The following is a 22741-nucleotide window of genomic DNA, read 5'->3' as shown; positions in this document are numbered from 1 at the left end:
ATTACCCTTCCCTTAGGAAGATGCCACTTTGGAGCCTGCTCTCTCTTTCTCTCTCTCTCTCTATAATATATATTATATAATATTTATATATAAATATAAATATGTATATATGTATATATAACACATATATAAATATGTATATAATATTTATATACAAATATAATATGTATATATATATTTTTAGACAAGGTCTCACTGTGCCATCCAGGCTGCTTGCTGCAGCAATCTCCTAGGCTCAAGTGACCCTCCTGCTTCAGCCTCCTGAGTAGCTGGGACTGCAGGCATGCACCACCACACCCAGCTAATTTTTTTGATTTTTTGTAGACATAAGGTGACAGAGCGAGACTCTGACTCAAAAAAAAAGTTATGACCCCACTGTATTATAATTCCCTGGTCTGAAATTACTTGTCTGTCTAGCCAAACTGAGTGCTCCTGAAGCACTCAGGAAAGATTCCTAGGGATTATCACTATGCTTAGCATAGAGTAGGTATCAGTAAAAGTTGGATAAAGTCAGTCTCCTTTATGTCAGTCTGTATCTACTCCCACCCTTGCCCACTTTTGAGTAATTATTGCAGGAGACCCCTGGACTGCATATATACCTTTAGGCCAAAGACCAGCACAGAGGTCAGCCTACCTCTAAAGGACAGTCCATTGCAGGGCCCTCAAACAGAACTTTCCTTCTTTTTTTTTTTTTGTTTTTTTGGTTTTTTGGTTTTTTTTTTGAGAGGGAGTCTCGCTGTGTCTCCCAGGCTGGAGCGCAGTGGTGCTATCTTGACTCACTGTAAGCTCCGCCTCCCAGGTTCACGCCATTCTCCTACCTCAGCCTCCTGAGTAGCTGGGACTACAGGAGCCCGCCACCATGCCCGGCTAATTTTTGTATTTTCAGTAGAGACGGGGTTTCACCGTGTTAGCCAGGATGGTCTTGACCTCCTGACCTTGTGATCCGCCCGCCTTGGCCTCCCAAAGTGCTGGGATTACAGGCGTGAACCACCATGCCCACCCCCTACTTTTTATTGTATTTAGTCTAACCTTGTCGTCATGGACCTCAAGGCCATACACCTGACCACCCTCCCTTCTCTTTCTACAGCCTTAGATTCCAGCTCAGCTATCCTCTCCCCTCTATGGCAGCTTATGGTCTCCAGCCTGCTGAGTGTACACCACAATCCTAGAGACATTTTAAACTACCACTGTATCCCACTTTACCCCACCATACATACAAGTAGAGTTCAGCGCTACTAAATAGAGAGCCAGTTTTTGCAGGGTAATTTCAATAGAGTTCTCTATCTTTATTGATACGCCACTGCACACATGAGGGAAACGGTGCTTTTCTGGAAAAGATTGGAGTCCATCACATTTCAAATGGGGAAGTAAACCCTGATGTGGGCAAGGGACTCTGGCAGTCAGAGCAGCTACAGTAGGGCTCAGAGGAACAATCCCTCTTCGTGGCAGGTTTTTGAGCAATGATTATCCCTTCTAGGTCCTTCACTTTGTTTTCCACTGTCAGAAGTTTTTTCAAAATTTTCTCTTGCAGACCCAAGGACAGGAAGATATTATTATTGTCTTGAATTCGGAGACCACTTCCTTCTGGGTTGGCTAGCAAAGCCTGAAAAATAGCTGAGCCCTTCTTGTAAAGTTTGTAGAGTGTGATTATAAACAACAACGTTTTCTAAAATGGAACAACAGAAGTTGAATGTTAGTTGCTACAGTTTACTATCTATAAGAGAAAAACAAAACAAAAATGTAATAGTAACAATAATTCCTCATTCCAATAACAAGTCTCCCATTTAGCAAAGTATTTTCACATCTGTTTCATCTTTTGATTTTCACTGCAAACCACAGGTAGGCAGGTCAGGCAGGACTATTATTTGCATTTAATCAAGATTGTAATCATAGATAACCATTTTCTGAATGTGTGGAAGTTACTTTGCCTATGCATGACCTATTTATGCAGAAAAAACAGAACTGGATAACTATATACCTTCCAGTTTGAACTCTGTCATTGACCAAGGTTATATATTGGAAGTGGTAGAGCCAGGACAACAATCCAGAAATTTACACCTCCAAGTACACTTTAGGACATAGTAGTCTGAAAAACTGGATTTCTTGGTCATAGAAAAGGTTCTTTTTTTTTTTTTTTTTTTGAGACGAAGTCTCGCTCTGTCGCCCAGGCTGGATTGCCCTGGCCGGATCTCAGCTCACTGCAAGCTCCGCCTCCCGGGTTTATGCCATTCTCCTGCCTCAGCCTCTCGAGTAGCTGGGACTACAGGCGCCCGCCACCTCGCCCGGCTAGTTTTTTGTATTTTTTAGTAGAGACGGGGTTTCACCGTGTTAGCCAGGATGGTCTTGATCTCCTGACCTCGTGATCCGCCCGTCTCGGCCTCCCAAAGTGCTGGGATTACAGGCTTGAGCCACCGCGCCCGGCCTAGAAAAGGTTCTTAAAATATACTAGGAGATGGCCAGGCGCGGTGGCTCAAGCCTGTAATCCCAGCACTTTGGGAGGCTGAGACGGGCGGATCACGAGGTCAGATCGAGACCATCCTGGCTAACACGGTGAAACCCCGTCTCTACTAAAAAGAATACAAAGAACTAGCCGGGCGCTGTGGCGGGTGCCTGTAGTCCCAGCTACTCGGGAGGCTGAGGCAGGAGAATGACGTGAACCTGGGAGGCGGAGCTTGCAGTGAGCCCAGATTGGCCACTGCACTCCAGCCTGGGTGACAGAGCGAGACTCCGTCTCAAAAAAAAAAAAAAATTTATATATATATATATATATACTAGGAGAGATCTGGGTACAATGGCACACACATGTAGTCCCAGCTACTAGGAAGGGTGAGGTGAGAGGATCACTTGAGCCCAGGAGTAGTGTGCTATGATGGCACCTGTGAATGGCTACTGCACTCCAGCCTGGGCAACATAGCCAGACCCTGTCTCTTAAACAAATTTTATATATATATTTTATTTATATAAAATAAATTTTAGGTGTGAACCACTGCATCCAGCACTTTGAGAGGCTGAGATGGGAGGATTGCTTGAGGCCAGGAGTTAAAGACCAGCCTGAGCAACATAGCGAATGTAGCGAGACCCTGTCTTTACAAAAAAGTTTTAAAAATTAGCCAAGCCTGGTGGTGCAGGCCTATGGTTCCAGCTGCTCAGGAGGCTGAGGCAGGAGGATCACCTGAGACCAGGAGTTTGAGGCTGCAGTGAGCTATGATGACACCACTGCACTCTAGCCTGGGTGACAGAGCAAGACACTGTCTCTAAAACATAAAAAAGAAATTAAAAAAAAAAAAGCATATGCCAGGCATGGTGACTCATGCCTGTAATCCTAGCACTTTGCGAGGGCGACGTGGGCGGATCACCTGAGGTCAGGAGTTCAAGACCAGCCTGGCCAACATGGTGAAACCCGGTCTCTACTTAAAATACAAAAAATTAGCTGGGCATGGTGGTACGTGCCTGTAATCCCAGCTACTCAGGAGGCTGAGGCAGGAAAATTGCTTGAACCTGGGAGGCAAAGGTTGCAGTGATCCGAGATCGCGCCATTGCACTCCAGACTGGGGGACAAGAGCGAGACTTCATCTCAAAATAAATAAATGAAAAATAAATGCATATGTATAGGACAGATTCTTGCTAGGATAAGAAAAAAAATCATCTTGTTCCTTATAACAACTAGCACCCCTTTTTTTTTTTTTTTTTTTTTTTGAGACAGAGTCTCTGTCGCCTAGGCTGGAGTACAGTGGTGCGATCTTGGCTCACTGCAACCTCCACCTCCCGGGTTCAAGCAGTTCTCTTGCCTCAGCCTCCTGAGTAGCTGGGACTACAGGCATGTGCCACCACCAGGCCCGGCTAATTTTTGTATTTTAAGTAGAGATGGGGTTTCACCGTAGCACCACTTATTGCATATATGTGCTAAGATTTATATATATGGCCGGGCGCGGTGGCTCAAGCCTGTAATCCCAGCACTTTGGGAGGCTGAGATGGTGGATCACAAGGTCGGGAGATCGAGACCATCCTGGTTAACACGGTGAAACCCCGTCTCTACTAAAAAATACAAAAAACTAGCCGGGCGAGGTGGCGGCCGCCTGTAGTCCCAGCTACTCGGGAGGCTGAGGCAGGAGAATGGTGTAAACCCGGGAGACAGAGCTTGCAGTGAGCTGAGATCCGGCCACTGCACTCCAGCCTGGGTGACAGAGCGAGACTCTGTCTTAAAAAAAAAAAAAAAAAAAAAAAGATTTATATATATAATATCTCCTGTAATCCTCACAATACACATATATATGCGTGCGCACGCGCAAACACACATACACACACATTCCTGTTCAAGATTTAGGCCAGTTGGTTTACATTAAATGAGATTTTGGAGAAGAACTGAATTTCAAATCCTAAAAATTCAGTTCAAACTCCAATTTTGCCAGCTCTTACAAACTATGTGAACCTGGGTGGGTGGTAATCAAGTTCTCTCATCTACAAAATGGAGAAAATAATATCTGCCCTGACTACTATGCAGGATTGTGATGGTTTAAAATAGAAAGGACCTGTGACCATAATTACTAAACAATAGTGACATATGAAAATAAGTAAATGCTAAAAAATGATCCAGTAACAACTTCTCTCTGCATTTATCAAGTAAACTTGCCACTCTAAGAAAGCCGTTTTAAAAGCCTGTCACCCTAAGTTTCCACTAAACCTCAGTGCACCTCAGTTTCTTCACTTGTCATGTGAAAATAACCTCTGTCCATTTCATGGAATTTTTGAGATTCTCAAAGCATTCGACTATATTGTATGTCAACTATTATTACTGATGACTACACAGATGTAAAATCCTGTCTTTCACAATCCCAGTCAGTTAAATTCTTACTCCCCAAAGAGCTCCTATATACTTATGGAGCCTTATTTTGTTAAAACACAATAATGAGCATATTGTGATGACTTCATACATATGCCTTCTTATCAGTTACAGAACAATGGCATAGGAAGAAAGGCCATACTCATGATCCTAGCTATACTTTGTTGCCTATTCTATAAACATAGTAGCACTCAAAGATGAATAAATGATCAAAACATTTTGAGGGTAAGGCTGTCTTTTCAGGTTACAAACATATTTGGTCTATTTTATTACAGAAGACAAGCCAAAGACCATTGTGAGAAAGAGCATTTTTATGCCCAAAGCCTAATTGATGGAGGTTTTCAAGGATAACCTACTTTCTGCCAACTTAAGAGACAAAGGTTTGCCTTGGTACATCTGCGTGATCTTTAAACTGGTGGCAGCAATATGGGAGAGAACTAATCAAATTTCAATTTATAACTATAGAAATGTTTGTAACAAAAAAGTATAACCTGAATTGACCGAATACTTCGTTTCCATAAGGCATATATTCCTATTGCCAACAAAATCAAGAAAGAAATCCTCAAGATGATTTGCACAGCCGGAGCAAGATTATCTAATAGTCCCAAATTTGTTTGCTGAGGTGCACTAGTCTCTCCCAAAAAACTTGCTTGTATCCAATTCCATACTGTGCTCAGAGAATCTAAGAGGTTGTCCCAGTTAGAAAACGAAGATGTTGACATTTTAATAAGTAGCAGCTCCAGGAACTACATGTGCAGAAGCTTCAGGAATCTAGATATCAGTTAGGGGTAGTGGCATGGCAGCCTACATGTTCTGGAGCCATTGTGAGCTGTGCTTTGTGATGTCACTGTTCCAAAGGTCAGCTTGCTTCCCACTCACCCAACCAGTGAATCTTACTCAAAACCACCCACGCACTGGCCTGGGTTTTCAGTTCATTCATATTACTTTATCTGATCTTTAGCTAGTTCTGGCTCTAGCAAAGTGCTGTCCAGTACAACTTTCTGCAATAATGAAAATGTTCTTTATCTGCCATGTCCAATATGGTAACCACTAGTTAATGCTGAAATGTGAATAGTGCAGCAGAGATGGAATTTTGCATTTTAACTAAATGTGGCCAGGCACGGTGGCTCACGCTTGTAATCCCAGCACTTTGGGAGGCCGAGGCAGGTGGATCACTTGAGCCCAGGAGTTCAAGACCAACCTGGCCAACAAGGTGAAATGCTGTCTCTACTAAACATACAAAAATTAGCCTGACATGGTAGTGCACACCTGTAGTCCCAGCTACTTGGGAGGCTGAAGCAGGAGAATCACTTAAACCTGGGAGGCAGAGGTTACAGTGAGCTGATGTTGTGCTCCAGCCTTGGTGACAGAATGAGACTCCATCTAAAAAAAAAGTTAAATAGCCACATGTGGCTAGTGGCTTCTCTCTTATTTAGTGTAGATCTACATTTCCAACAATTCATCACATGGACAGCAGCTGTTGCAGCTATTTTCACATAATAAAAAAAAGCTGAGGTGTATTGAGGTTGAATGGAAATGTGAGGAGATAGGATTTTTTATTTTTATTTTTTTTAAGCTGGAGTGCAGTGGCATGATCTCAGCTCACTGCAACCTGTGCCTCCTAGGTTCAAGCGATTCTCCTGCCTCAGCCTCCTGAGTAGCTGGGATTACAGGCTTGCGCCACCACGCCTGGCTAATTTGTTGTATTTTTAGTAGAGATGGGGTTTCACCATGTTGGCCAGGCTGGTCTGGAATTCCTGACCTCAAGTGATCCACCCACCTCAGCCTCCCAAAGTGCAGGGATTACAGGCATGAGCCACCACACCCAGCAAGGAAATAGGATATAAACAGGGCTTTTTTTTTTTTTTCTGAGACGGAGTCTTGGAGTCTCACCTTGTCGCCTGGGCTGGAGTGCAGTGGCGCAATCTCAGCTCACTGCAACCTCTGCCTCCTGGGTTCAAGTGATTCTCCTGGCTCAGCCTCCTTAGTAGCTGGGATTACAGGCACCCACCACCATGCCCGGCTAATTTTTTAATTTTTAGTAGAGATGGGGTTTCACCATGTTGATTAGGCTGGTCTTGAACTCTTGACCGCATGATCCACCTGCCTCGGCCTCCCACAGTGCTGGGATTACAGGCATGAACCACCATGCCTGGCCTTCAGTTCACCTTTAATAGTGGCATCCACCCACTCATCTGTCAGTCACTTCTACTCAGTAGTCGCATCATGCCCTATTAGGACTTACTGACTTATGCAATGCCTACTTTCAAGCCTTTGATAAATTCTTTTTTTTTGAGACAGAGTCTCGCTCTGTTGCCCAAGCTGGAGTGCAGTGGTGCGATCTTGGCTCACTGCAACCTCTGCCTCCTGGGTTCAAACTATTCTCCTGCCTCAGCCTCTTGAGTGGCTGGGACTAGGCACGTGCCACACCTGGCTAATCTCTGCATTTTTAGTAGAAACGGGGTTTCACCATGTTGGCCAGGCTGGTCTCAAATTCCTGATCTCAGGTGATCCTCCTACCTTGCCCTCCTAAAATGCTGGGATTACAGGCATGAGAAATAGCACCTAGTCAGCCTTTGATAAATTCTTACAGGTTTTTCATTGCCTTTCAAACAAAATCCAAAATCTGTAACATGGCTAACAGGGCACTAAAATGCCTGGTCCCTGCTTGCGTACCAAGTCTTCTCTTCCTCTGCCATTTGTTCTTTTTTTTTTTTTTTTTGAGACGGAGTCTTGCTCTGTCGCCCAGGCTGGAGTGCAGTGGCGCGATCTCGGCTCACTGCAAGCTCCGCCTCCTGGGTTTACGCCATTCTCCTGCCTCAGCCTCCTGAGTAGCTGGGACTACAGGCGCCCGCCACCGCGCCCGGCTAATTTTTTGTATTTTTAGTAGAGATGGGGTTTCACCGTGGTCTCAATCTCCTGACCTTGTGATCCGCCCGCCTCGGCCTCCCAAAGTGCTGGGATTACAGGCGTGAGCCACCGCGCCCGGCCTCATTTGTTCTTTCAACTCCAGCTATAGTAGTCTTATCAATGTCACCAACACACCAAGCTGTTGAACCACAAAGCCTTGGCACATAATTGGATTACGATTACTCGCATTCTTTGCCTGGCTTCCCCCTCCTCCCCCAGGTTGGAGTTCAGTGCCTATTCACAGGTGCGATTATTGCACACTACAGCCTCTAACTCCTGGGCTCAAGTGATCCTCCCACCTCAGCCTCTCGAGTAGCTGGCACTACAGGTTATTGCCTGGCTAACTTCTATTGATTCTTTAGGTTTCAGTTTAAACATTATCCTCAATGAAGCCTTTGCTGTCCTTTTTTGGTACACTTCTCACAAGCCCCTCCATTCCCCGTTTAAAAATAAAAGCACTTTTACTTATTTGTACTGTTTTAATGTCTGTCTTCCCTATTGGATTTTTTTTTGAGGGGGGGAGGTTGATGGGGTACAGGGTCTCACTCTGTTGCCCACGCTGGAGTGCAGTGGCCTGATCTCGGCTCACTGCAACCTCTGCTTCCTGGATTCAAGCAGTTCTCCTGCCTCAGCCTCCCTAGTAGCTGGGATTACAGGCGCGCACGCCACCATGGCCCAGCTAATTTTTGTATTTTTACTAGAGACAGGGTTTCACCATGTTGACCAGGCTGGTCTCAAACTCCTGACTTCAAATATCCACCTGCCTCTGCCTCCCAAAGTGCTGGGATTACAGACATGAGTCACCACACCCAGTCCCCTGTTGGATTCTTAAATCTCTATGATGCAGGGAAGAGTCTTGTTCAACACTTACCACCCAGGGGCTAGCAGATGGTATATGCTTTCTAAATATCTGGCTTCTTAACCATTTAGATAGCTTTCCTATGCCTCTGGTCCTTTTTTTTTCAGGCTATACCTGCCAAATACATGTTGACAGATTTTTAAATCTCTTGCCTATCCTGGTTACCTTCCCCAGAGTGAATCAAACCTCCAAATGCAGTCTGTCACAGAAACCACTCCTGCAGGAGTAGACCAAGGTCACAGACGGATAGGCCACTCTTTCTAGACACAGTTCTACATAATAGGGTATAAAATCAGTAGTATAAAGCCAGGAGGTATCACAGTTTACCTTGGGGTAGGAGGTGAGGAGGAGCAACGTTTCTGAGTTTTAGAAGTTTCTGGCCAGGTGCAGTGGTTCATGCTTGTAATTCCAGCACTTTGGGAGGCTGGGGTGGGAGAACTGCTTGGGCTCAGGAGTTCAAGATCAGCCTGGGCAACCTAATGAGATCTCGTCTCAAAAAATAGCAAAAACGAGTAAGTAAAAGTTTCTTTCAGAAAACTTGCCTTTTTTGTAGTTTTCATGTTATTCACAGAAAAAAATATGCACCAGTTTCCCATCTCTATATTCAAAAATGAAGAAATGTCAACACCATGACTGTGGAGTTTGAGTTGAATAACCTGGCTTTCACCTACACTTCAAATTGTATTTCCCACTATTCACCTTCACAAACACTCACATTACAGAACTGTGGTATTTTTGGTACTTCAAATACCACCTGCAACTTTCCATCTGTTATTCCTTTATACTAAATGTCCCTTCTGACATTCTTCCCGTCAGAAGAGATTGGACACTGGGCTCCATCTCTATTTGTGCCAGCCAGGCAAGATGCTTCATCTCAAGTACTTTGTCAAATAAGGATAATAACAGCACCTACTTCATTGGATTATGAAAATTCAACAAGATAATTTTATGTAAAATGCGAAAAAGCATAACTACCCTGAATTCTCACAGTATTTCCCACTTCCAGGCCAGTGCTTCTAGAACTTTTCTGTGCCTAAGAATCACCTGGAGATCTTACTAACACGCACATTTGGGTCCAGTAGGTCTAGAGTAGGGCCTGAAATTATGCATTTTTATTAATAACAATATCCTAGGTGATGCCCATACTGCTGGCCCACTACCACACTTTAAGTAACAATGTTATGAGAAACTCCAGCCCTCCCTTCACCTTGTGAAAGCTTCTTGATGGCCCTGACAACTTTACTTTTTTTCCTCGTCTCCCATTGCACCTGGAATTGTATCTTTTTAAATATGTGTACTTAAATATTTGGTGAATGACTATGTCTTAGGCAGTTCAGCTCAGTAGGCCATTTGGGACTGAGAAAGGATAGATTGAGCATGGAATACCCCGAGGAAGGCTAATAAAAAACTTTCTTCTCCACAGTTCCTTACCCTTTTTCATACATGGGCTCATGAAAATGGGAAAAACACTGAAGCAAGAGAATTCTGGGTAAAGGCAAGAATAGAAGCGTCTGGAAGTCTTCATACCTACTCACCATTTGGAGGCACTCTTGAACTGAAAAAGCTTTGAAAACAAAGTCAGTGCTTTCAGGTCTGTGCCAGGGTTGGGACAAATTCCAGAGATATCAAGTTAAAATGATTACTAAAAAAAAAAATAACCCTTTGCCCTGTACTATCATATAGTCATTCATGCTGGTTTAAACATAAAAGTCTTTTCTCTTTTTTTGAAACGGAGTCTCGCTCAGTTGCCCAGACTGGAGTGCAATGGCACGATCTCAGCTCACTGCAACTTCCACCTCCAGGGTCCAAGCGATTCTCCTGCCTCAGCCTCCTGAGTAGCTGGGATTACAGGCATCTGCCACCACACCTAGCTAATTTTTGTATTTTTAGTAGAGATGGGGTTTCTCCATGTTGGTCAGGCTGGTCTCAAACTCCTGACCTCAGGTGACCTACCCGCCTCGGCCTCCCAAAGTGCCAGGATTACAGGTGCGAGCCACCACACCCAGCCAAAAGTATTTAATACAGATCAAATGATGCAAGCTGCTCTAACTGGGATAGACAGTGATCGTAGGATCAATTACTTAGGCTTGTACTTGAACTATTTATTTTTGAGACAGTCTCGCTCCGTCACCCAGGCTAAAGTGCAGTGGTGTGATCTTGGCTCACTGCAGCATCCACCTCACGGGTTCAAGCGATTCTCCTGCCTCAGCCTCCCGAGTAGCTGAGACTACAGGCGTGTGCCATCATGCCCAGCTAATTTTTTGTATTTTCAGTAGAGACGGGGTTTCACTGTGTTAGCCAGTTTGCTCTTGACCTCCCGACCTCATGATCTGCCCACCTCAGCCTCCCAAAGTGCTGGGATTACAGGCGTGAGCCACCGCGCCCGGCCTAATTGGGCTCTTAAAATCTGGGTTTAGTTTCACTGTGAATGGCCTCACTTGGTCCTTCCAGGCGCTACAAGTTTTTTGTGGTTGAATGGATATAGTTCAGTCTTAGATAAATTAGTAGCTTTTTCTTATTCTGGTCTAACCATCTCTCTAGTATGAGGAATTTTTACTAGGCCTACAGGTGCTTCTCATGCTCAAATCACAAAAAGGGACCTTTCACCTATACCCCCTCCCTTCGTAAGTGAGGAAATCAAGTCGCTGAAGAATTAGCTGGATTCCAAAGAAACAATAGTGGTCTCAGTCTCTAAGACCCTCGTTTCTGCCACTTCTTTCAACAGTCTTACTCAGATCATTCCGATTCCTCAGAATCCTCTGTTACCTATTGGGAGCTGAGACAAGAAATGACTTGGTTATGGGGGTGCTTTAGACTCAGGGTGAGGTGACAGAATGAAATTCCTGAAGAGCTGACAAAACAAGAAAATAAGGTTTAAGGGTCAGAGAAAAGGTCTTGAAAATCTAACCACAATAGGCTGGGCACGGTGGCTCAAGCCTGTAATCCCAGCACTTTGGGAGGCCGAGGCGGGTGGATCACGAGGTCAGGAGTTCAAGACCAGCCTGGCCAAGATGGTGAAACCCTGTTTCTACTAAAAACACAAAAAATTAGCCAGGCGTGGTGGCACACACCTGTAATCCCAGCTACTCTGGAGGCTGAGGCAGAGAATTGCTTAAACCTGGAGGGGCGGAGGTTGCAGTGAGCCGAGATCGCGCCACTATACTCCAGCCTGGGCGACAGAGCAAGACTCAATTGCGGAAAAAAAAAATTCTAACCACAAGGATGATAAAGAGATGTTAGTTGTCTGAGTCACTTCATATCTAGCTAATGAAAGTGGTTGAAAACTTCACAAGGAACAGGAAATAAAACCGTATTAAAAGGACGTCCCACAGTCTAATAAAACTCAACACATCTAAAAGCCAAACTCACCTTGGTTTCCATTATCTTCCCAAATAATCAATCCTCCTTTGTATACCTACCTCAAATGGTTGCACCAGTACCAAATCTTTTCCTTGACTCTCCAAACCCCCAAAATCCTGTCTCCTTAAATATCTCAATTTCATCTATTCTGCCCTCTGCTGCATCAGTACATACACTCACCAAGCTTGCCTCAATTACTTCAAGTCTACTGTTTCCAATTTCAGCTCCTCAAATCAAGTGAGCACTTCACACTTCCAGTGATATATGCCTATAGACTGAAGTCCAAACTCCTTAGTGTTCATGATTTAGTTCCTGCTGTCTCTTCAATGATGTCACTCTCTTGTTCCCTTTTTATTGCCAGCGTATCAAATTATTTGTAGTTTCCTAGAAACATGCCCTCTGAATTTGCTATGTCCTTCATGTTCTGGTAGACATATCCTCTCCTTTCTACTCGGCCAACATCTGGACATCCTCTGGGAGATATCTTCACTCCCACAGCTAATTACTCAATCTCAGAAACTTCTTCCACAAAAACAAAAATTTTACGATAAAAAGAACCTTGTTCTGGGATGGGCGTGGTCGCTCACGCCTGTAATCCCAGCACTTTGGGAGACTGAGGTAGGAGAATAACTTGAAGCCAGGAGGGGGAGGTTGCAGCGAGCCGAGACTGCACCATTGCACTCCAGCTTGAGCAACAAGAGTGAAACTCCATCTTAAAAAAAAAACAAAAAAACAAAAAAACCCCTTGCTCTGAATGATTTAGTTAATAATAAAAAAATAACTGGGGTAAAATGTGAGTGGCATATTTCAGAAAATACAAGTGCAATTTCAGTTTACACATGGCATGAAAACTCATTAATGAGTAAACAACAAATGGGTGAAAAATTGTAATTTATTGAAACTCAACTCAAAAAATATAAGATGCTGTAGTGTACAATATATTACACAAAGCACCCTCAGGTGCACATTCAAGTCAAGTAAGAACTCCATATCCCTTTCCCTAACCCTCCCACCCTGGGACCTTAGTATTTGTTCCATATACAATCATGCACACTTAATTTGAAAAAGGAAGCCCCAGTATATTTTGATGTATTAATTAGCACCAAACAAGAGTACAGTTCCTTTTTTTTTTTTAATAAACAAAAAAACCCAATCATTAAACCAACTGGAGAGCTAATGGATTCAGCCAATACTGCTGACATAGATATTATACATTCATGTAAATACACAGCCTATTCTACCTAAACAACGGTGTGGCTGCTTCTCAGCCTTTGTTCGAGTTGGCAAATGTCCCCATGTTGCAGTGTTGGAGCCAGTCTGTTACAAAAACAAAACTGCTACTTATGAACTTCCTACACAAAGCTCATCTGTCTTTTTTGTTGGAAATAAGTCTAAAATTGGTGTGGAAAACTTAGATCTTTCAAGAACCACCACTGGGCGAAGATAATGAAGCTGTTTTAAGGCAAGCTCTCCACAGTCTGTTAATGCTTTGTCCAATACGACCCTCAGGTTTTCCAAGGAAGGAACTGTTGTTGTTTCAGCTACTATTAAAGGTGGGATTGCAGTCAGGTTCTCATGAATTGTAGAGTCACTGGAAGAATGAGGTATGTCAACTTCAGGTTCATTGTCATTTACCATATTATTTGCCACAACGTTCCCTGTTAAATCATTACTGGGCTGTGAAGAATTACTTAATGTTAAGTGCTCTGAAGGCTCCCAATCATCAAAATCATCTTCTTTCTCTTCACTTTCCTGAATAAATTTCAGAAACGAAGATTCAAATCCCATAGGTTTGTAGGTCTTCAAATCAAATGACCGGGGCTGTGAATGTTTTCTAAAATTCTCTTTTGGGACGTGGGTTGGATTTTTTACAGTGTTTTCTTGCCCTGAACCATGCTGCCTAGTTTCTGATTCTTTGATCCTTGGTAAAGGCAGCTGGAAACTTGTGAAATAAGTCCCACTTTCAGTCCCATTGGGATTAGGTATGGAATTTTCTATTTTACAAGGAGGAGGAGGCTGAACTATATTACACTGTTCCAGGGAAGTGGTTTCTGAACTATGGTTACATTTCAAAGTTCCCCTGTAAAGCAGAGTATCTGCATCAAATACTGAGCTGCTTTCTATGCACCCTTTCTGACCTCCATCCCTTTCACTTGAATGACAGGAATCAGTGTTCTGGATGGGTGCACTACTGTCACCCGGGGAATGGCTGTGTTCTGTGTGCTCTGATTCACAGCTTCTATTTTCTTCTTTCTTTATACAGGTATCTGCTTCAGAAGGGGGTTCCTCCTTAATTTTGGTACCGTACTTAACGCAAACAACAAGGTTCTCCATCTGTTGCTCTAAATAGGCACTACTCATCTGATGAGTGCGTTTGTAATGCCTCACAATGCTGCTCTCCAACTTCACCACAGATAAGCATCCTTGAACCATGCAGGGGTACTGTGTGTGCTCAGAGTGCTCCACACACATATGGAGGGCCTCAGCTCTGGTTTTAAAACTTATTGGGGCTTTCTTTTCTTTGATTAAGCCACATTTTTTAGCTTTAGCATTAAATGATCTCCTGGTGGTCTGATATTCATGCCCCTGAGTGTCAGCTGTTTGACATACCTTTTCACTCCTTAGTAGTCTCTCATTTGCTACTTTCTGGCTTCTAAACAAATCATCATAATAATCTTTATGTCGGTAATATACATGTTGTGAGTAATTACTGCGATGGGTGAAAATCTGGCCACAGCCATTAAGATCACAATGAATTTCATAATCTGAATGTATTTCCCCTTCAATATTATGCTGCTCCATCAAGTGGTGCTTCAACTTGTTGAATGTATAAAAAACAGCAGGGCACTGAGGCTGGTTACAAGAAAACCTTGCTGCAGATTCAGCTTCGGAAAGTACTTTAGGCTCTTCAGTATGGTCTAGGTTATGAGAGTCACTACAGTGCTTAGCTAGAGCTTTGGAACACAGGAAGCGTTTATTACATTCCTTATATTTGCAAGCAAATATCTTCTTACATTTGACAAGTTCCCTTTTGGTTCTTGCTTTGTCTTTCTCTAAACATAACTGTTCTTTGTTGTACTGATGTACAGTTCTGTAATGGCGAATTAAGCCTTTTAGATTGGTGAATGAGGAGTTGCAAGTTTTATGGATACAATGGAATGGTTTGTGGTATTTATTCAAAATATAACACAGATTTCCTTTAGCAACAGTTCGCCTGCTACCTCTGCCCTCTCTTCCTTCTTGTTCTTCTCTATGGCTGCCTATTGGTGATGAAATGTCAGATGTTTTACTTTCTGTTTCTTCACAAGATGATTCCAAATCTGTTTCAGAACTGCATTCATCCTTCTTAGGATGACAGTGTGGTTTCTCAGAGTTACTGTTGGGATCACCTCCAAGTTCTGCAGAACAATCACCTTTCAACCTATCTACTGAACATGGGCCTTCATGATCACACTTTTCATTATCTAATAGTTTGTGAGTTGCTCTGTCACTGCCAATTTGATGTTTATTTTTATAATGAATCCTAAGGTGTGTTTTTCTTGTAAATGACCTTTGGCAAATATGACATTGAAATGGGGAATACCGATGTTGGAACATGGTTAACTGAAGGACTTTTTCTTTTGAATAATTATGCTTTTTAAGATAATGCATTAACAGAGCCTCTCTGGTCACAAATTCATATTTGCATCCTTGAAGCTCACAGAAAAACGGCTTAGCCGCCAACTGTGCAAGGTACTGACTTGGCATATTTTCATCTTGATTCTGAAAATTAAGGTCTGAGATAGATGAAACTGACTGAAGAGACTTAGCACCACTGGATGGGTACGCCTGCAATGACCCTGAGAAAGAGCCATGTGTTATTGAGTTTTTCAAGCTTAAATGTTTCAAGCGTAACAGAAGTTCCAACATGGTATCCTCTGTACAGGGCCTTTTAGAAGCACAAATGGAGGATTCTGAGGAGTAACCTTGATGTTCTCGTTTACATTTAATGTGAATATTGTGATCTAGACCTTCATCTGGGGAGTCACTGTTTGTATCTGAGCTGGGTTTAGGTTCTGCATCCAACTTTTCCGTTGTCTGATTATGTTCATTACCCAAAGAGGGAAACAGATCTTTCGTCTTTATCTTTTTGGGCTTGAAATGGTATGGATGAACCTTCCGTAAATGTTTCTGCATTCCTCTTGCATTTTTGTATGTGGAACCACAGCCATCAAAACCACAGGTAAACTTAGTCCCATCAAAACAAACTGCCATACTGGAACATTTTTCTTTTAAACTGGAGGGCCCAAAGACTTTCTCATTAGATAACAATATATCCTGCATGGTTTCAGAGTGATCTAGTGTGTCAATTAACTCTTCATTCATTGAAGCTGAAGAGCTATGACTTAACTGATCACTAGAATTACTGTCACTGTTTTCTTTCAGGTTTTCTGCAGTTTCTGTATGTATTTGAGAATTAGCTGATTCTGCACAGAAAAGATCTTCAGGTAAATGTGGTTTATCAGTTTGGTTAAGTAGATGGGGCTGATTAACACAATCTTGCTTTTCACCTGTTGCAGACTCCTCAAGTTTCACTGATTTCTTTATGTCACCATTTGAATTTTCAACATTATGCATTGAGAGGTGATTCTGGTATTCAATTTTGGAGTAATAGAACTTTTTACAGCCAAGAAAGTTGCATGTGTAAGATGCATCCCTAAAGTGTTGTGCTTCATGGTGGTAAAGCTGTCCCAAGTCACTGAAAACAATATTACAGCCATTTAATTCACATTTATAACGCAGATCATCATGCTTTTGTTTATGGTTAAGTAGTTCATTTACTGATCCAAACCTAGCATAGCAATCTATAGATACACACATATAAGGTTGAGGCCCACAATGCACTTGTTCATGCTCCCGAAGGTGAAAAGCAGACATAAAATGTCGTCGACAGTAAGTACACTTCTCTCTTCTATTTTTCATATCCAAGTAGTGCTTGGCATTTTCATCATTATTTTGGTGTTCAGCTTTAAGATGCACACTTAAGTATTTAAATTGCTTAAACACACGGGAACAGTCTGTACCAGGACATGGATACAAATCTCTGTCTTGCAGGTGGCAATCTTCTAATTTGCTGAATGTGACATATTCATGAGACTCTCCTTTGGCTTGTTCATTCAATGAATGGTTTTGCTCTGGGATTGCAGAGGGGCTCTTGGGACAAATACCCTTTTGAGAGCCTTTCAACAGTAATTTCTTTTTAGAGCGGTCCCTTCTGCTTGGTGGCATTTTAACATGCTCCATCACATGAGGAACAAACATTTCTTTTCTCTTAAATTTTTTAATACAAACTGGACAGGTGTAAATTCCATCTTCCATATGCATCTTAGAATGATGAAGAATTCTAGCCTCTATACATTCCCGCTTACATAACAAACAGAAAAACTTATACTGAAGCCACCTCTGATATCTTTCAGAAGAGCCAATGGGTTTTTTGTCTCTTTTCTCCTTATGCTGATCTGTCAAATCTCTTCTTCTATATTGTTTATCTTCTTTACCCTCATCATAGTCACTGAGAAATGACTCTAAAACATCTGTGTCATTAATGGACATTTCATAGCCACTTAAATCATCATCAGAATCTGAGGCTTCTTGTCCTAAAAGTTGGTGGCAGTGTCGTTTTAAAGTTTTCCAGTCCCAAAACTCAGGATCAAAAGGCCAGTGGGCTTTTAAAGCTAGTAAGAGCTCACATCGAAGAGAATTTGGAACCGGTGCATTTTCTTCATCAAATTTTTGATCTGGTTGCAAATACAGTTCTTCTAACATATTAAATCCATCCAAACTGGGTTCAATTAAGAATTCTGTAAGCTGACAGGCTCGTCTAACTTCTAAATCTTCTGGTAAAAGACAGGCAATTGTTTTACAAACTGATGCCTTCATTTCCTCATCTTCACTTGATCTGAGTTGAAGAGCTCTGACACACAGTAAAATTGACACCCCAAGACCAGCATCTTGTGCCTGTAAGTAAAACAGGATAAAAAAAATTTTTTTTTTTGCATACAGAAAGAGTATATAACGTTCACTGATACGGAATTTTAGGTTGTAAAAACTTTTAGAGTTCCTAAATTTTATCTTAAATCTTTCTTCATGAAAGACATTTAGATATTTCTTGTCTCAACATGCAAAGAACTGAATTAGATGCTACAACTATGAACAATGTACATTTACTAGGCACTGTGTATTAAAGCAGTTCCTTACTTTCAAGGAATTTATCTGTACCCCAAATGCATAAACAATAAATGCATGTGAATCCAAAGAAATTCAGGATAAGTAAGGTCACTGGAGGATTCAAAATAGAATGATGTTGAGTAGAGGGGCAGTGTTTAAAAAGGCAGCAACAGGAAACACAGGTATAGATGTGAATCTAAGATTAAATTCAATTTAAGAAATTCTCTGTGGCCGGGCGCGGTGGCTCATGCCTATAACCCTAGCACTTTGGGAGGCCGAGGCAGGCATTATCACCTGAGTTCAGGAGTTCGAGACCAGCCTGACCAACATGGAGAAACCCCGTCTCTGCAAAATACAAAATTAGCCAGGTGTGGTGGTGCATGCCTGTAATCCCAGCGACTCGGGAGGCTGAGGTTCAAAGAATCCGGGAGGTGGAGGTTGCAATGCACTGAGATCACGCCATTGCACTCCAGCCTGGGCAACAAGAGCGAAACTCTGTCTCCAAAAAAAAAAAAAAAAAGCCGGGCACAGTGGCTCAAGCCTGTAATCCCAGCACTTTGGGAGGCCGAGACGGGCGGATCACGAGGTCAGGAGATCAAGACTATCCTGGCTAACACGGTGAAACCCCGTCTCTACTAAAAAATACAAAAAACTAGCCGGGCGAGGTGGCGGCCGCCTGTAGTCCCAGCTACTCGGGAGGCTGAGGCAGGAGAATGGCGTAAACCCAGGAGGTGCAGCTTGCAGTGAGCTGAGATCCGGCCACTGCACTCCAGCCTGGGCGACAGAGCGAGACTCAGTCTCAAAAAAAAAAAAAAAATTTTCTGTATCATGAACACTTGGATTTTTCAAAACTTCAAAGATAAAATAAATGATCCTCTCCATTTCCTCCTGAAAGAATTTAGTAATTTATAGTCACCATCACAGGTGTACTGAATCTCAGCTTTCCAGGGAGAAAAAAGAAATCAGAAAATCTTGCTATGGCAGCAGGTTCTCAGAAACTAGTTTAAAATTAGGACGACCTGGTCATATGTGATAAAAGCTTGGTACATACAAGATAACTCTTTTTATCTGAGAGGCTGAAATGCGAAAATGACATGAAAAAAGAAAAGCAAGATATGTCTGAGTGGCTTAAAACGCACTGCTAAGAGCAGAGACTTTAGAATCAGACTTTGACTGCCTTTGAACCCCAGCTTCACAACAAGTGACAGGTTCTCAACCTCTAAACTTCAGTTTCCTTATTGGTAAAATGATAACAGTAATGGTAATACCAGATTTTCCTCCTTCTAAGGTTATAAAGATGAAATAGTAACGCTAGCACATTGTAACTGTTCAACAGAATACGATGTAAAATAACGGAGTAAATTCCACTGTTTAAATCAGTCAACAATTTGCCAGGCATTTAATTCCGTGTTGGGCATCATTCATTCTAAATGCTGGGAACACAAAGAAATCACTGTCATTGATTTACAGAACCCCTACTACAACCTAGGCACTTATTTGAAATAAACTTTTTTGCACATATCCTCATTTTATAGACAAAAAATCCCCAACACTCAGAAGGTTAAGTTGCCCAGTGTCATCAACTAGTGAGCAGACGAGCAAGGACTTAAAAGCATTTAGGCCAGGCATGGTGGTTCACACCTGTAATCCCAGCACTTTGGGAGACCGAGCTAGGCACATCACTTGAGGCATGGAGTTTTAAGACCACCATGGCCAACATGGCAAAACCCCATCTCTAATAAAAATACAAAAAATTAGCCACGCATGGTGATGCAGGCCCAAAGTCCCAGCTACTCGGGAGGCTGAGGCATTGAGAATCCCTTGAGCCTGGGAAGCGGAGGTTGCAGTGAACCAAGATCATGCCACTGCATGCCAGCCTGGGCAATAGAGTGAGACTTCGTCTCCAAAAAAAACAAAAAAATAAAATAATAAAATAAATAAAGTAAAAATTTGGCCTGAAGAGTAGAAGAGATGTGGACTGGTAGGTGGAAAGGGAGTGAGTGAGTGTAGAAGCCCTTGCAAACCGAGACTCCAACATTTTTTCCTTTAAAACTAGTCAAGTGTAATAGTGAGAAGGGGAGAAAGAGTAGAACAGAGTTCAGTCTGTAACTGACTGTGAACAATCAATTGAGATAACTCTCTACCTTTCAGACGAGCTGAGACTAGCTTTTTTGAAAGAGAGGCATTACTTAGCCTGTATCAGCTAGGATCTGGTTCTGTTATGAATGGCAGACATCCCACAACAGTAGTGGCCGAAAGAATATAGAAGTTTCTCCCTCTCATTTGGAATGTAGTCCAAGTAAAGAGGCCATGTTGCTTCAGTGGCTCCACAGGACTAGACCATAGGTCTCTTATTAGGATGCTGTGATATAAGTTTATCATTTGTTAAGTAAAAGCAGAGAGGACTTGGGGAAAGTCAGCCAAATTTTAAAATAATTCAGTTTCTCCACAAGTTATTAACTCCTTTTGGAAGACTGTGAGGTGGACAGCAAAGAATGGCCATTCTTTCTTCAACAGCCTAATCTGGTTGGGATGGTAACATTTGAAAAATCACTAACAACACTTTTCAAAGAAAAGTAACCAGAAATACCATTATATATTCTGAACAGATAGGCCAAAAAGTTACTAAAAGGAGTACTGAATAAATTTGAATCAAGATATGGAATGTGGAGCTGAATTTTGAAGAAATTGGTGGGTCTTAAACTAGGAAGGTGAGGGATCAAGAGTGACTTGGCATATTGATGAAAGCGCACATAGGATGTAGCCAAGTCATTTAACCTTTGCTTCTTTTTTTTTTTTTTTTGAGACAGAGTCTCACTTCATCGCCCAGGCTGCAGTGCAATGGTGTGATCTCAGCTCATTGCAACCTCTGCCTCCCAGGTTCAAGCGGACAGGTGTGGCAGCTTACACCTATAATCCCAGCACTTTGGAAGGCTGAGGTGGGAGAATTGCTTGAGGCCAGGAGTTGAGAATCAGTCTGGGCAACAAAGCAAGACCCTATATCTACTGCCCCTGCTCCCCACCAAAAAAGAAAAAAACTACACGCCTATAGTCTCAGCTACTCTGGAGGCTGAGATGGGAGAACTGCTTGAGTCAAGGAGTTTGAGGTTGTATGAGCTATGATCACACCACTGCACTACGCCTGGGTGACAGAGTGAGACCTGTCTTAACCAAAAACTGAAAACTAAAGTCAGAGATGGAGGATGTCAGGTTTCAAGCACCAACTTGTTGCACCCTTGCTGCTTGAAAATAGACGCAAAGACTGAGTGTAGCTTTCTAGGACCTGAGAACAGACACTGACTGGCAGCCAGCCAGAAAACAGAAACCTTAGTCCTACAATCACAGGAACTGAAATCCGTCAATGATAAGAACAAGCTTTGAAGTGGATTTTCCACAGAGCTTCTGATAAGAACTTAGCCTAGCCAACTACATTTTAGCCAATGTGATAGTCTTAGAAGAGAATCCTGCCACATTGTGCTGGATTTCTGATTTATAAAACTGAACTAATAAAAATGGACATTGTTTTAATATTCATTTTTGTGATATGTTATTCAACAATAGAAAATTAGTACCTTTATTAAAGATTTAAACAAAACAAAATGTTCTAATGGCCAATTATGAAGTAATTGTTTAAACGGGCAAGTTCTATAGTTACCTTGAAATGTTCTTTTTTTTTTTTTTTAAAGACCAAGTCTCACTCTGTCGCCTAGGCTAGAGTGCAGTGGTGCAATCTCAGCTCACCACAATCTCCGCCTTCCCTGTTCAAGCGATTCTCCTGCCTCAGCCTCCAAAGTAGCTGGGATTACAGGCGCCCGCCACCATGCCCGGCTAATTTCTGTATTTTTAGTAGAGACAGGGTTTCACCAGGTTGGCCAGGCTGTTCTCGAACTCCTGAGCTCAAGTGATCCACCTGCCTCGTCCTCCCAAAGTGCTGGGATTACAGGCTTGAGTCACTGTGCCTGGCCTCTTAAAATGTTCTTAATGTGACAGGAGACACAACTTCATTCACAGTAATTAGAAATAATGATCACCTAGCTTGTTTGGCCATCAATTTGTTTCTGATTAATTATAGGAAATCAATCTGGAGAAGCAGTCAGATGTGGTCAATTCCATTAATCTTATTAAAACCCATTATTTCTTATCTTCCTTTATCTAAAGGGAATTTCCTGAGACATTATCTTCTCACTCATTTCTTTCCTCCAGCTACAGTTAGCAGAGAAGGCATAAAGTACTCACTTCAGTTTGTATAACTCTAATGAGGCAAAATAAATGCTGCTGCGTTTTAGCTATGACACCAAACTGACGACAGCGCTCCAAAAAAGTATCTAAAGAAGGGTCAATTCTTCTTTGCAGTTTACTCCAAAAGAGAGTCAGTTCCCTATAAAAAAAGAAGATCATGGTAAAACATTTAAAGTAACTGGTATTTGCTGCCCTGCCCCCGGCAACCCAATTTTTTGATCTGTAGAAAGCTGACAGTAGAGAAAACAAAAACTAGATTAAAAACTATCTATATTCACCACTGCTTTCTCCCAAACTGGTAAAAATGTTAAGAATCCTCCATAATG

General features: G+C 42.3%; 3 protein-coding genes across 4 annotated transcripts in view; 1 reads left to right on the top strand and 2 right to left on the bottom strand.

Moving 5' to 3' along the window:
• PPT1 (palmitoyl-protein thioesterase 1) overlaps positions 1 to 22741 on the top strand; it is a 576153-nt gene that overhangs the window by 394571 nt on the left and 158841 nt on the right. The gene's annotated exons all lie outside the window — the stretch shown is intronic.
• Positions 1266 to 5671, bottom strand: TMCO2 (transmembrane and coiled-coil domains 2). The gene is made up of 2 exons (XM_050800825.1): positions 5332 to 5671; positions 1266 to 1666 (listed from the first exon to the last, which is right to left on the bottom strand). The coding sequence occupies exons 1-2, from the start codon at positions 5560 to 5562 to the stop codon at positions 1349 to 1351; spliced, it is 549 nt and encodes a 182-aa protein (XP_050656782.1). The 5' UTR covers positions 5563 to 5671; the 3' UTR covers positions 1266 to 1348.
• RLF (RLF zinc finger) overlaps positions 12844 to 22741 on the bottom strand; it is an 81279-nt gene continuing 71381 nt past the window's right edge. For both annotated transcript variants that reach the window (XM_050797433.1, XM_050797440.1), the window contains 2 exons: positions 22413 to 22554; positions 12844 to 17966 (listed from right to left, as the gene is read on the bottom strand). In XM_050797433.1, the coding sequence (XP_050653390.1) occupies positions 13311 to 17966; positions 22413 to 22554 (4798 nt within the window). In that variant the 3' untranslated portion in view covers positions 12844 to 13310. The remainder of the gene's footprint in view (positions 17967 to 22412; positions 22555 to 22741) is intronic.

The sequence above is a fragment of the Macaca thibetana genome, chromosome 1 (assembly GCF_024542745.1).
Source record: "Macaca thibetana thibetana isolate TM-01 chromosome 1, ASM2454274v1, whole genome shotgun sequence".
NCBI classification, from domain to species: Eukaryota; Metazoa; Chordata; class Mammalia; order Primates; family Cercopithecidae; genus Macaca; species Macaca thibetana.
Note: the sequence above shows the minus strand (reverse complement) of the source record. Positions and strands in the feature narration are given on the sequence as shown.

Coding starts and splice junctions, on each gene's coding strand:
- TMCO2 (XM_050800825.1), bottom strand. CDS start 5,562: ATGTCAACATCTTCGTTTTCTAACTGGGACAACCTCTTAGATTCTCTG. Junction 1,667..5,331: donor GAAGTATTCGGTCAATTCAG/GTTATACTTTTT, acceptor GTTCCATTTTAG/AAAACGTTGTTGTTTATAAT.